This window comes from Aquarana catesbeiana, linkage group LG01 (assembly GCF_042186555.1).
Source record: "Aquarana catesbeiana isolate 2022-GZ linkage group LG01, ASM4218655v1, whole genome shotgun sequence".
In the NCBI taxonomy this organism is placed as follows: domain Eukaryota; kingdom Metazoa; phylum Chordata; class Amphibia; order Anura; family Ranidae; genus Aquarana; species Aquarana catesbeiana.
In genome coordinates this window covers 629,391,832-629,405,615 of record NC_133324.1, presented here as the reverse complement: position 1 = coordinate 629,405,615, position 13,784 = coordinate 629,391,832, and the positions used below count along the sequence as shown (strand labels likewise).

Sequence of the window (13,784 nt, the reverse complement as noted above, 5' to 3'; positions counted from 1 at the left end):
TTAAACCCCCCTCCTGCCCAGACCAATTTTCAGCGACGACGCACTTTGAATGACAACTTTGAATGACAACTGCGCGGTCATACAACATTGTACCCAAATGAAATTTTTATCATTTTTTTCCCCACAAATAGAGCTTTCTTTTGGTGGTATAATCACAGCTGGGATTTTTATTTTTTGCCAAACAAACAAAAAAAGATGGAAAATTTTGAAAAAAAAAAAAAATCACGTTTCATAGTTTGTTATAAAATTTAGCAAACAGGTTATTTTTCTCCTTCGTTGATATGTGCTGATGAGGCGGCACTGGTGGGCACTGATAGGCTGCACTGATGGGCACGGATAGGCACATTTAAGGCGGCACTGATAGGCACAGTTAAGGCGGCACTGATAGGCACAGTTAAGGTGGCACTGATGGGCACAGATAAGGCGGCACTGATGGCCACTGATGGGTGGCACTGATGGGCACTGATAGGTACCACTGATAGGTGGCACTGATTGGCGGCACTGATGGGCACTGGTAGGTGACACTGATGGGCACTGATAGGTGGCACTGATGTGCAGCACTGTTTTTGAGGCACTGATTGTGGGCACTGATAGGTGGCACTGTGGGCACTGATGGGTGGCGCTGGTGGGCACTGGTAGGCGACACTGCTGCCTATTGCTAGGTGGTACTGGCAGAGGGCACAGGTGAGCACTAAGGATCTAGTGGCGCTCGCGGTGATCGGGACTGATGTCCCTCTCACGGCCGCAGGTGATCATCTTTTTTTTCCTCCTCACGCTGTCGGCGCGAGGAGAAAAAATAGCCGATTACCGGCTCTGTTGATGTCACATGATCAGCTGTCATTGACAGCTGATCATGTGGTAAGGGGTTACATAGTGAAGAGGATTAACCCCTTTAGTTCTACAGTGAGTATATCAAGCATGCCTTGCTGCATGCAGTATACAGACTGATTTTACTGTTGTGTGTTTAGTAACACTTAAGGGAAAATCCAATATCAGCACGGGAATTGTAGTTGCTGGGGCAGTTGGATGCGCTGGTGGCAAAGGAATGGAGAGCATTTTATTAAAGAGTTTAATCAATTTAGAGAAGAATTTATTCAGACTTTTAAGATACTGACATGGATCATATCAATGGCTGATTCAATGGCAGAAGTATGGCTTGTGGTGTGGGGGTACACACTAGACGCCATACACAAGGTGATGCAAGCTTTTTTTTAAAAAAGAGGTAAGATAAGGCCATATTAAAAAGCCATGAAAGTTTGTAGAAAACTTTGAAATGTTACTGTGAAAATATAAACATATCCTACTTTTTTTATCTTCAGTCAGAAACTTGGCATTCACTCTCATTCATAGTGAAGGGGAGCAAGTAACAGAGTACAGAGGTCTGTAGCATGTAATTCACAGTGCGGGAGTCAGGAGTATATAACGCAACAGAATTCAAAAGGCAGTAGTATGTGACACAGAGTTCAGAAGTTGGTAATATGTAATGCAGAGTTCAGAGGTCAGTAGTAGGTAGTGAAGAGGTAAAAGGTCAGTAGGATGTGATGCAGAGTTTAAAAGCCAGGCATAAGTAATACAGAGTTCAGTAGTATGTAGCGCAGAGTTCAAAAGTCAGTAGTATATAACGCAGAGGTCACAGTAATTCAGAGGTCAGGAGTAAGTAATGCTGCACAGTTCAGAGGTCAGGAGTAAGCAATGCAGAGTTTAGAGGTCAGGACTAAGTAAATGCATGTATGTACTCCAGAGCCAGAGTTCAAGGGTCCAGGGTAAGCAATGCAGAATTCAGAAGTCAGTAGTAAGTAATATAGAGAGCAGGGGTCAGGAGTAATTAACACAGCAGAGTCCAGAAGTCAGTAGTATGTAATGCAGCGTTCAGAAGTCAGTAGTATGTAATGCAGAGTTTGGAGGTCGGCAGTATATAACACAGAGTCCAGAAGTCAGTAGCATGTAGTGAAGAGTTAAAAGATTAGTAGTATGTAATGCAGAGTTTAGAAGTCAGTAGTAAATAACGCAGAGTTCAGAAAGTTCAGATGTCAATAGTATGTAATGCAGAGGTCACAGTATTTTAGAGGCCAGGAGTAAGTAATGCAAATTTCAGAGGTCAGGAGTAAGCAATGCAGAGTTTAGAGGTCAGGAGTGAGTAAATGCAGAGTTCAGAAGTCAGTAGTGCAGTAATGCAGAGTTCAATGAGTAGTCTAGAGTAAGCAATGCAGAATTCAGACGTCAGTAGTAGTATGGTATGGTATACTTTTGGGGGGGGGACAAACAATCCAGCTCTGCAAAGCTCTGCGCCCCGAGCCCATCCTTTTTTTGAAGCCTATTAGAGCCTCTGTAGTATGTAATGCAAAGTGCAGGGATCAGGAGTTAGTAACGCAAAATTCAAAGGTCAGTAGTAAGTGATAAAGGAGTCAGTCATGCAGTAGAGTTCAGGAGTCAGTAGTAACACAGAGTACAGGAATCAGAAGTAAATAATGCAGAGTACAGGGGTCAGGAGTAATTGATACATAAGTTAGGAGTAAGTAATGGCAAGTTCAAAGGTTAGTCAGAAGTAAGTAAGAAATGCAGTGGAGTTCGGGAGCAGTAGTAAGTAAAGCAGAGTGCACTGATCAAAGAGTTCTATATAATGTGTTAGTACATGTCAGTCTATCATATAATGTTAGTGTGGTTCATCCTCCTTACCTCCTCGAGACCCAGTGTCGGTAGTTGATAGTGGTGGTTCACGATTGGCAGTCCGAGACAAACAGTGCCTCTACAGTGAGCAGAAACCCCCACTATCTCCACCCATCTGATGGCAAGCATCTGAGCTCAGCCTGGTCACCCTGGCAACAGCCAAGAACTGAGCAGCAAGGGGCAGAGCGCCCCTCTTCCATTAATATCGGAGCCGCAAGTTGAGTAATGGGTGTTGGCATACACCACAAGTACTCTTCTCTGATTCTTTTTCTCTGATAGCTCCTCCTAGTCCGATTCTGTTTACTACACTCAGAACTACACAGTCAAATGAACATACAGTATATACACATCAGACATTCATCAGTGGCGGATGACACGTCATCTCCTAGTTATCCAGGCCCACCCGTCGGCTCCTGAGCCAATCCAAGTTTTATTCTTTGTATTCCCTAAACAAGTGCAACCTGGTCCATCCCTTGCTAGAACAGACAATGCCAGCTTAAAGGTCCAGTTGGCTCTCGAGTAAGGTTCCTAGTGATATCTCTGGTGGAGCTGCAGGGTTAAAAAACATAACTGAGAAGTAGCTTTCCTTATTTGATTGACCTGAATTCACTGCCACCAGGACACTGCCAGGGACATTTTACAATGGGTACTGTTCCTGGGAAATAAAGAAAATGGTAACCATAGTGTAGCCACCTTAGAAAGGAAGTGTATTATTCACAGGGACACTAAAAGAAAATAAAGGAGGTAAAAGAAGGACTGAAAAAAAACAAAAACAAAACAAATACAGACACTAAATCCAGACTTGCAAGCTGAAATAAGTAAAATTTTTGTTTTTGAGTTTAGATAAGATTTAACACTTCTAGCGCACATTCTTAAACAGGGGATTCAGCAGGGTAACAATACAATATAACATTATTTGTGATTTCAGTTCAATTCACAGGCAGTGCCAATGGCACTGCACTTGTGTCAGGAATTATAGAAAATGTACTTAGCCTGACACAAAGAAAACTAAATGCAGCCATCCCATTTATGGACTAGTAAGTTGCAATATATTAGATGTGAGTTACATTTAGATATTTCCTAACTGCAAAAGATTATAACTTTAATTAAATGTAAAAAAAATATGCAGACTTATTTAGTCACTTTGCTATAATATTGTAAAAGGAGTCTGATAATAATTCTATGCAGCTATCACATATAGCAAAAATATATCATGATGCTATTTTATTATCTTTAATAACCTATTAGCCACATGGAACTCTGGGAAAGTCCACAAGACAGGAATTTCCAAAAAGGTCATGACCTAGCTCTACTTTCACTTCTTAAAGACTTCCTACAAAACTGAAACATGGACGGAAAAAGTCATGACATCATGGGATTATGCAATCCAGTAGAAATGTATATAAACAGACCAAAGCTGCTGTACTTCACACAGCTGTCTACTCTCGATCTTGGTCAGAGAGAACCCAACACCATCAATATGGACAACAAGTGTGCTGTCATCATGTGCGTTCTCCTGCTCTCTACTCCTCTTATACAAGGTACAGTCAAATACATAATATATCTCATGGAATCTATGTAATTACAGACTTTTGTCCTTCTTTTGCCATTGTCTATAGAAGCACTGATCATTTCTTATATTTGTTATCAGGGTTTGCCATTGCTCGTGGGAAACGTTGCCTGTGTAATAAACTATCTAATCATGTGAATATCATGGCCCTGGCTCAACTAGAGGTTTATCCAAGAAACTCTCTGTGTGAAAACACTGAATATGTGTAAGTAGGATGCACATGATTACATGATGTTTAAGTTACTATGTACTTACCAAATGGTGGCTAATGGTTTCCTTAATATTATTCTTCCTCAGTGTCACATTGAAAAGCACCGGTGCTAAAAAATGTGTCAGTCCTCACCTGAAAGAAATAAAAGTTCTACTCAGTGGAAAAAATCGGTAAGTGCAATTTTTATAAATCTCCAGACAATTTGTTTTTTTTATAGCTCAATGTGCACAAGGCCAACAATTATAGTACATACAAATAAATAGTGTGTAGGGCCTATTTTGTTTATTTTGCTCATTGTTTCTAATTATGGCAGATTATTGGGGAAACTATATACTTCTAAAAAAAAAATAATATCACAATTAGAGTGTATGTAAACCCTAAGGCTCGGTTCACACTAGGGGCGGCACGACTTGCAGGTCACCTCACCGAGGCGACCTGCACACGACTGCCTGGGCGACTTGCAAAACGACTTCTGTATAGAAGTCTATGCAAGTCGCCCCAAGTCGCCCCCAAAGTAGTACAGGAACCTTTTTCTAAGTCGGAGCGACTTGCGTCGCTCCCCTTAGAACGGTTCCATTGTACAGAACGGGACGCTACTTGTCAGGCGACTAGGTCGCCTGACAAGTCGTCCTAGTGTGAACCGTGCCTAACAAATCATTTTTCTTTTTTGCTCTCTTTGGTCTATAAAAGTATACCATTTTAGCATTATTTTATATCTGTTGGATTAGTGAAAAAAATACCCGCTAGACTTCAATACCCGCTAGACGCTAGACAGTCAGAAATCCAGTAAGCTTGTAACTCCCTGTAAACCTATCAGCTCCATTAGTTATCATTTCTGCCCAGCTGTCTTCTGTGGATCCCAGAGCAGAACATTGAGCGATCTTTGTTATCTTAGGACAGGACCTGTTTTACTGGCAGAATCACCTGGGGCTCTCAGACTCCTCCAAATGTATTTTTTTTGGCTGCTGTAATCCAACTTCTTGTTAGAGGGTGGCTACCTTCATATGTATGTAGGTATGCAGCCACCCTCTCTTGCTTACTCTCGAGAATGACTAGAGACTATGGACTATGGGATTTGTAGTGTGCATAAAGCATTGTAAAAAAACACAAATAACGTGCACTGCTTGTTTCAAACAAATAGAAGTGAGGGAGAACAAGAGAGGTTTGGGAATTCATAGAGGACATTACAAGGGGTCAAAAACCCAGTAATAAACAATTTAATAAAAAACGGATTACAGGGCAATTAAGGAGTATAAGAATATTATTTAGTTATACTTTTAGGGTCTACTTTTTGTCTTTACATTTGAGTTTTAGTAAGCAATGTAATAGGGCAAAATCTGAAGCATAATGGGCTGCATTTGGGGACATTCCTGCATAAATATCAATTAGGTACATTTGTATGAATTTTTATATTTGTATTTCTCTAGTCCAGCCTTTCTCAACTTTTCAACACAGAGGAACCCTTGAAAGAACTTTCTCAGGGAACCCCTACCAAAAATGACTATATTTACAAATCATTATACATTAGTGTGATGGTCATTGGGAAGAATGCTCCTTACTAGGGATGAGCTCGATGTTCGGGTCCGACATAGATTCGACTCGAACATCAGGTGTTCGCCCGTTCGCCGAAGAGCGAACATTATGGGGTGTTCGCGGAAAATTCAAGCACCACCTGACCTGCATGCTTTGGCCAATCGCAGTGCCTATACTGACTATCCTATTCCTCCTCAGTCTTGATGATGCTAGCTTCCAACAATATTTTTGGTTTAGGGCACCACCACCACCAAAGGCCCAATTTTTCTGCCCCTGTTTAACACGGCCATGTAATTACAATTTTTGATATAATATTTCACAGCAGGGCCCGTGCCTGTGCCCAACATGAGTATCTGTGAGGGGTTACAGTGTTGTGGCACCACCACCAAAGGCCCAATTTTTCTGCCCCTGTTTAACAGGGGCATGTAATTACGATTTTTGATATAATATTTCAACGCAGGGCCCGTTCCTGCACCCAATAAGAGTATCTGTGAGGGATTACAGTGTTGTGGTACCACCACCACTGCCCAAGGCCCAATTTTTCGGCCCCTGTTTAACAGGGGCATGTAATTACAATTCTTAATATAATATTTCACAGCAGGGCCCATTCCTGCGCCCAACAAGAGTAACTGTGAGGGCTTACAGTGTTCTGGTACCAATTTTCTGCAGAGTATATATGGCAGGCCGTATAGTATACATACTGCTGTTCAGAGTATATAGTGTCTGGGGGCCTGGGGGACCCCCACACCGTTTAAAAAAAAAATTGGGTGCAGGGTTCCCCTTAATATCCATACCAGACCTGAAGGGCCTGGTATGGATTTTGGGGGTGACATCCACGCCATTTTCTTTTGGTATTTTTTGTATTTTTTAATCTATATTGCATTACAGCCACAAGCAGTTTTACATTTTTTTCCTTTAGAAATGTCATTTTGCTGTGGCACTGTTATAAACATGGGAAAGATGCGCTACTTTACAGGCATACTAAGGACACCCCCCAGGCATGATATTTAAAGGAATATTTCATTTTTATTGTTTCACTTTAAGCATTAATAAAATCACTGCTCCCGAAAAAACTTTTTAAAACATTTTTTGCATTGATACATGTCCCCTGGGGCAGGACCCAGGCCCCTAAATGCTTTTTATGGCAATAACTTGCATATAAGCCTTTAAAATTAGCACTTTTGATTTTTCACATTTGTGTCCCATAGACTTTAACGGTGATGCATGTTTTGCTGCGAACCGAACCGGGGGGTGTTCGGCTCATCCCTACTCCTTACACTTTTGGCCCATGGGATGAATTAGCCTCTTATAGATAGCTAAAAAGATCAATGTTGTTAGTGGGAACTTATTTGAGATGCAAAAATTGCTCATTGCTCCTAGCACACCTAGCAACCTCTGGAGAAACCCTAAGGTTACATGGAACCTGGTTGAGAAACCTTGCTCTAGTCCAGAGGTCTCCAAACTATCGCCCATCAGTTGTTCAGGAACTACAATTCCCATCATCCCTAGTCAACTGCTGGCCTAAAGCAGAGCAATAGATGTAACTTGTACATAGCCCATTAGATATATATCAGCTAACTCTTGTACAGGGAAATAGTGACAGTTTATTAAATGATGTTCTATTTTATAAATTAAGCATATTTATAAAACAGTGAATATGACTTTTAGCAAACATTTCCTGAAAGTGGATCTAAAGTGATTGATTCATCTGCAGTGAATGTTTGGTGGATGTCACATTTACTGCTTTATACCTATGTTTCTTTATGTGCCATGTTTTGGACAAGGCAACATTTATGGAATGTCATATCAGCATGTATGTCTTATGATCTATATTTTCAATGCTCTAGATTCCTGAAACATATTCCTGTGATCAGGCACCCCTGAGTGAAAAAGAGAAGCTGAGGAATGTGGCAGAAAGTGGAGAACATTCTAGGAAAATAAATTCTACCTCCTGCACTGTCAAGTGACTATGGATAACAGGGCATTTCAATACACAGCTGGAAAATGTAAATATGTGTGTAAAGTTGTACATGTTTAATATATGTATATTTCTTTGTTTTAAAGCAAGTTTGTGTATTTAAAATATGTATGTTGTTTGCACAGCTCACTAGAAAACCAGGTCATTTATTTATTATTATTTCAGGTATTTATATAGCACTGACAATTTATGCAGCACTACATATTCTACATATATTGTACATTCACTTCAGTCCCTACCCTCAAGCAGCCTACAATCTAAGGTCCCTAACTTACATACATACGAGTAACTTTCTCTAAGGAGCCAAAAGTCAAGAAGCCCAAAGAATAACTTTCTTTAGAGCAAAAAAAAAAAAATGTAACTCACATCTTGTTAGATGTTGAAATATAAAAGCAATTATACCATTTCCATGTAATGCATGTTGGTACAAGCCATTATTTTCTTTGGTTCTCATATGCATAGAGGGCACGAGGTTTTCCATGTATCTGAACAGAGAAGTGTACAGAATACCTCCATGCTCTGCTTTATTACCCAGTGCACTAGGTGTGCTGTAAAAGGCCCAGCATTAAGGCCTCATGCACACAGGACGTTTTTATAGCTGCTCCTAGGGGCTTTTGGTGTTTTTTTCCCCTGCCTCTAAACTCCCCTGCATGTTAGCTTATGTGTCCATGCACACGTGGGGGAGATTTACTAAATCTGTTGCACACAGAATCTGGCGCAGCTGTCCATGGTAGCCATTCAGCTTCTATCTTGTTCAATTAAGCTTTGACAATAAAATCTGGAAGCTGACTGGTTTCTATGCACAGCTGCACCAGATTCTGTATGCACCAGTTTTAGTAAACCTCCCCCATACTCTTTTAGCAGCGTTTAATGGCAGGAGACTTTAAAGGCAGGAAAACTTGAATGTAAATGCACGTAATTGCGTGTATGCACGTGGTAACGCTAGGCGCGTATAGCGCTTCAGTGTTAATTCATTTCAATGGCCAGATATTAATTCTGGTCAATTAAATTAAATAACACCCAAATGATTGATGCCTGTATAGTATTTATATTTGTCAATACCATCTAGATGTAAATACATACCTACTAAGATAATTTTTTAAGATGTTTATTTTTTATGTCCAGAAATAAAATTATGAAAAAAATAATGGTGTGCTTTTGGTGTTCTGTTCTGTAACCTCTAACTCTGGGACCCACCCCGGTCCTTAAGCCTCGTACACACGATCGGATTGTAGGACAACAAAACCGTGGACTTTTGTCCGAAAGGCGTTGGCCCAAACTTGCCTTGCATACAAACGGCAAGGAATTGTCAGCCAACAAATATGAACGTAGTGATGTACTACATTGTTTTTTAAAAATACAATGTAAAGTTGACAAGGGACACCAACATAGTTGTATCTTTGATCTTAAAAACTATGGGATAATGGTGTTGTGGTAACTTGCCCAAAAAAAAAAAAAAAAAAAAAAAGCATAATAATATTATTCTTGATATCACTAGAAAAAAAAGCCTTTGAAAATTAGTTTGCAATAACTCCATCAGTATCACCAGCAAAGCAGCTTCATTATTATCCCAGAAGAAGAGAATGTGCACTGCATTTCGAGATTTCATAACTTGCCACGTCACGAATTTTAATTCTCCATTAGGAACACTAGTTTACAAGACTGACCGCTTCTGGCTCGTCCTTGCTTCGGAGCATGCGTGTTTGTAATTTGGACTTTTGTCCGACGGACTTGTGTACACCCGCTTGGAAAATCCGACAAAAGACATTTGTCCACGGAAAATTTTAAAACCTGTGATCTAACATTTGTCCGCGGAAAATCCGACAACAATTGTCCGATGGAGCATACACACTGAACATTGATCACATCTAATCATACCTGATGTACTGGCAGCCTCATTTCTTGAGACCCTAACAAGCCAGGAAAGTACAAATACCCCGCAAATGACCCCTTTTTAAAAAGTAGGCAGTCCTAGGTATTTAATAAGAGGCATGGTGAGTTTTATGAAGTTGTAATTTGTTCCCACAATTCTTGGGAAAATTAAGACTTTTTTTTTTTTTTTTTTTACACAAACTTGTCATATTAACAGGTTATTTCTCACACACAGCATATGCATAATTGCAACTACACCCCATAATACATTGTGATACTCCTCCTGAGTATGGCGATACCACGTGTGAGACTTTTAGACACCCTGCCCACATACAGAGGCCCAACATTGAAGTAGCACCTTCAGGCGTTCTACGAGCATAAATTGCACATCTCATTTCTCAACCCCCTATTACACTTTTGAAGGCCCCGGAGCACCAGGACAATGGAATTGTCCACAAAATGATCCCAATTTGGAAAGCAAATACCCCAACATATAATTTATGAGGCATAATGAGTCTTTTGAACAGTTCATTTTTTTCCAGAAGTTTTTGGAAAATTTGGGAAAAAAATGAAAACGCATTTTTTTTTACACAAAGTTGTCCATTTATAAGATATTTCTAACACATAGCCTGTACATAGCAAAAATGACCCCCCCAAGATACATTCCGCTACTCCTCCTGAGTATAGCGATACCACATGTGTGAGACTTTTACACAGCCTGGCCACATACAGAGGCCCAACATTGAAGTAGTACCTTCAGGCATTCTAGGAGCATAATTTTCACATATAATTTTCTGACTACTGATCACATTTTTGAAGGCCTTTCATATTTCTAACACATAGCAAAGTGGGAGCTCTACGTGGTACTATGTTGATTCCTCCCCATAGAATACTCACACAAGTCTCATCCGCATACAGGACGGGAATATGTCTATTCACAATCTCTCTTATTTTTTTGAATTCCATACTGTAAGGGGTAAACAGAGTCATTCTGTTCTGATGTTGATTTTGAGCATGCATCCTTTTTTTCCTCATAAGGTCTATTCTGTTTTTGTTCTTGGCAATCATCCAAGCCCTATTGATCATCCATCTTGGATATCCTCTTTCCAAGAACCGTTGGGATAAAGACGCTGCCTCACGCTCAAAATCAACATCATCCCTGCAGATTCTCCTAATTCGTACAAACTGTCCCACAGGGATCCCCTTAATGGTGTGTCCAGGGTGTCCTGATTGAGCAAAAAGGAGGGAATTTCCTGACAAAGGTTTCCTATAGAGAGTAGTGATAACCTCCTTGTTCACTCCCTTAAGGAGTACATCTAAGTAATGTATCCCACCATTATCAGCCTCACCAGTGAAGGTGAGATTCTTATTGTTACAATTAAGGTACTCCAAAAATGTACCCAATTTAGATGCACCATCCTCCAAAATGAACAGGAGGTCATCTATAAATCTCAAATAAAGTCTAATGGAGGACCTAAAGGGGTTCTCCCCTCCAAAGCTGTGGGACCACTCCCACCAACCCATGTAGAGGTTGGCTAATGAGGGTGAAAATTTGGCCCCCATCGCAGCCCCGCATCTCTGGAGGTAGTACTCCCCATCAAATGAAAAATAATTGTGAGATAACAGATAATCTAGAACTTCCACAATAAATTCTCTCGGTTCAATGGGTAAGTCTGTGAGTGTTTCAAGGAAGAAGGCTACTGATACAATAACTAGGTTGTGAGGGATGGACGAGTATAAACTCGCAACATCGCATGTAACCCATGAATAATTGCTTCTCTACGATTTTTAGAAGGTGATTTGTATCTTTGAGATATCCGGGAAGTTGCTGGACTAAAGGCTGCAATTGCCTGTCCAGCCACTGTCCCAGTCTCTCATTAAGGGAATTGATACCTGATATAATAGGTCGTCCCTCTAAGGCAGGGATGTCCAAACTACGGCCCTCCAGCTGTTGCGGAACTACACTTCCCATGAGGCATTGTAAAACTCTGACATTCACAGACATGACTAGGCATGATGGGAGTTGTAGTTCCTTAACAACTGGAGGGCCATAGTTTGGACACCACTGCTCTAAGGGATCCAGTCCCGTATGGGTTTTAGGTAGGTGGTAAAATGTAGGGACTACTGGACTCTCTGGTATTATTTTACTGGCTTCTTTTTGATTGAAAATGCCCACTCTTGTACCCCTATTAACAATTCCTGCTTAAACTGATCTATACTGTTTGGTGGGATCCCCTCTTAATCGTGTATAGGTACAAGTGTCAGATCATTGCCGCGTTGCTTCTCCAACATATGTGTCTGTATCCATTACTACTATAAGCCTGCCTTTATCTGAGTTACACATTACAATAGTATCATCCTCCTTAAGCTTTTCTAAAGATATTTTCTCCTCCTTTGTCAGGTTGTCACACCATTTTGTATCACCTCCCATTGCCTGAGAAGCTAGCGTTGTCAAATCCCGTTTCACCGCTCTCTGAAATGTATTCATTTCAGGACTGCAGGAATTTACAGGATAGAAATCAGATCTGATATTAAAAAGTATAGGTTTGACAGTATCAGCTTCAGTGTTTGTATCTAAGGCAATGGGAGGGCTTTCATTGGAGAAATCTTCCACGTTTCTGATGGCACAATGTTCCCTAAAAGAGATATCAGTGTCCTCTGGTGTAATACCAACAGAAATGGGCACGGATAGCTCAGACCCCTCAGTATCTCCTGCTGAAAAATAATGTTTTTTGATAGTTAGGTTTCTGATAAATGTATTCACATCAAGTATAGTGTCAAATACGTTCAAATGCCTCTGTGGGCAGAAATTTAGGCCCTTGGATATAAAGATTTTTCACTATTTGTAAGAGTTCTCTTTGATACATTTAAGACATTAGAATAATCATTCAGGACTTGCGTGGTTGTTTGCGGGATGGATATTGTTTCTGCTCCTCCGTTCCTCCACCCTCTATGGCTCCGGCATGTCCTTTTGTATTTCGGTTTCTGTTCCTTTTGTGGGGCTTGTGTTTCCTTGCCCAGTTTTTTGCCACTGTAGCGGGGATGGATCCGGCTTGTGCACCCCTCATGGCTGAACGAGGTGGTGATGGTTGTCCAAAAAACTGACATGTTTGGAGACACCACCAGCTGACTTAGATGCTCCACTTCATTGACGCCTCCGCTTCCATACATATACATTGTTGGTCTCATAGTCTATTTTGTCTCGTAACATTTTTTCTTTTTTTCCTGTAATGATTTCCTTCTCAAGACGATTTAGTTTTTCATTTAAACGTAAATCAAAATCAGCAAACTGTGTAACACTTTGTAGCGGTTTTAGTGCTTGTAGTTCTGTTATCTCCTGTTGTAGCATATTGATTTCCTTTTTCTTAGATGTGATTATTATGTCAATCAATGCAAAAGAACAGGTAGATAAAAACATCATTCAAGGTTTCATTTATGTTGGTCCTCAGTGGGTTATCCTCAAGCAACCAGGAAGTCCGACTAGTGTACTGAGATGCATCTATATTTAACATATTGATATGAAAGAGGACAATACTAGTCTCCGGGGATGGGCTTCACTCACCGAGCTAGCGTGCTGCGAGATGCTGAATATCCAAACAAAAGAACTTGCTGCTCCAGGTGAGACAGGAAGCCTAATGATGAGAAACGTTATGTGATACTGCGCCATGGAATCAACAAACACAATATAGAGGAAAAAGAAAATATATATAGGCAAAGGAATGTCCTAGTGCTCCAAAAAAGAAAAAAGAAAAGAAAAATTGCTGCCTCTACAAATTGCTACCACCTAAGTGGAGCAAAGGAATATATTAGGAAGGTGTAGACGTGGCGCTATTCTTCTTTGAATATAGAATCAAAATAAATGTGAATATAACACAAATGTGAAAGTGGGAGTCAAGTGATGGTATTCATTTGTTTGAGATCTACCCTGCAGATAGGGTTAGATTAATGTGAAA

General features: G+C 40.4%; 1 protein-coding gene across 1 annotated transcript; it reads left to right on the top strand.

Annotated features, from left to right (window-relative positions):
* Positions 1 to 4,000: 4,000 nt before the first annotated feature.
* LOC141109100 (C-X-C motif chemokine 10-like) lies at positions 4,001 to 9,443 on the top strand. Its single transcript, XM_073601005.1, has 4 exons — positions 4,001 to 4,208; positions 4,319 to 4,442; positions 4,535 to 4,618; positions 7,829 to 9,443. Exons 1-4 carry the CDS (start codon positions 4,016 to 4,018, stop codon positions 7,863 to 7,865), a joined length of 438 nt encoding a protein of 145 aa, XP_073457106.1. The 5' UTR covers positions 4,001 to 4,015; the 3' UTR covers positions 7,866 to 9,443.
* The last annotated feature ends 4,341 nt before the right edge of the window (positions 9,444 to 13,784 follow it).

Excerpts from the sequence above, each read along its gene's own strand:
- LOC141109100 (XM_073601005.1), top strand. The coding sequence starts at position 4,016 with ATGGACGGAAAAAGTCATGACATCATGGGATTATGCAATCCAGTAGAA. Across the intron at positions 4,443-4,534 it reads TGTGAAAACACTGAATATGT|TGTCACATTGAAAAGCACCG; the intron begins GTAAGTAGGATG and ends ATTCTTCCTCAG. Across the intron at positions 4,619-7,828 it reads CTACTCAGTGGAAAAAATCG|ATTCCTGAAACATATTCCTG; the intron begins GTAAGTGCAATT and ends TCAATGCTCTAG.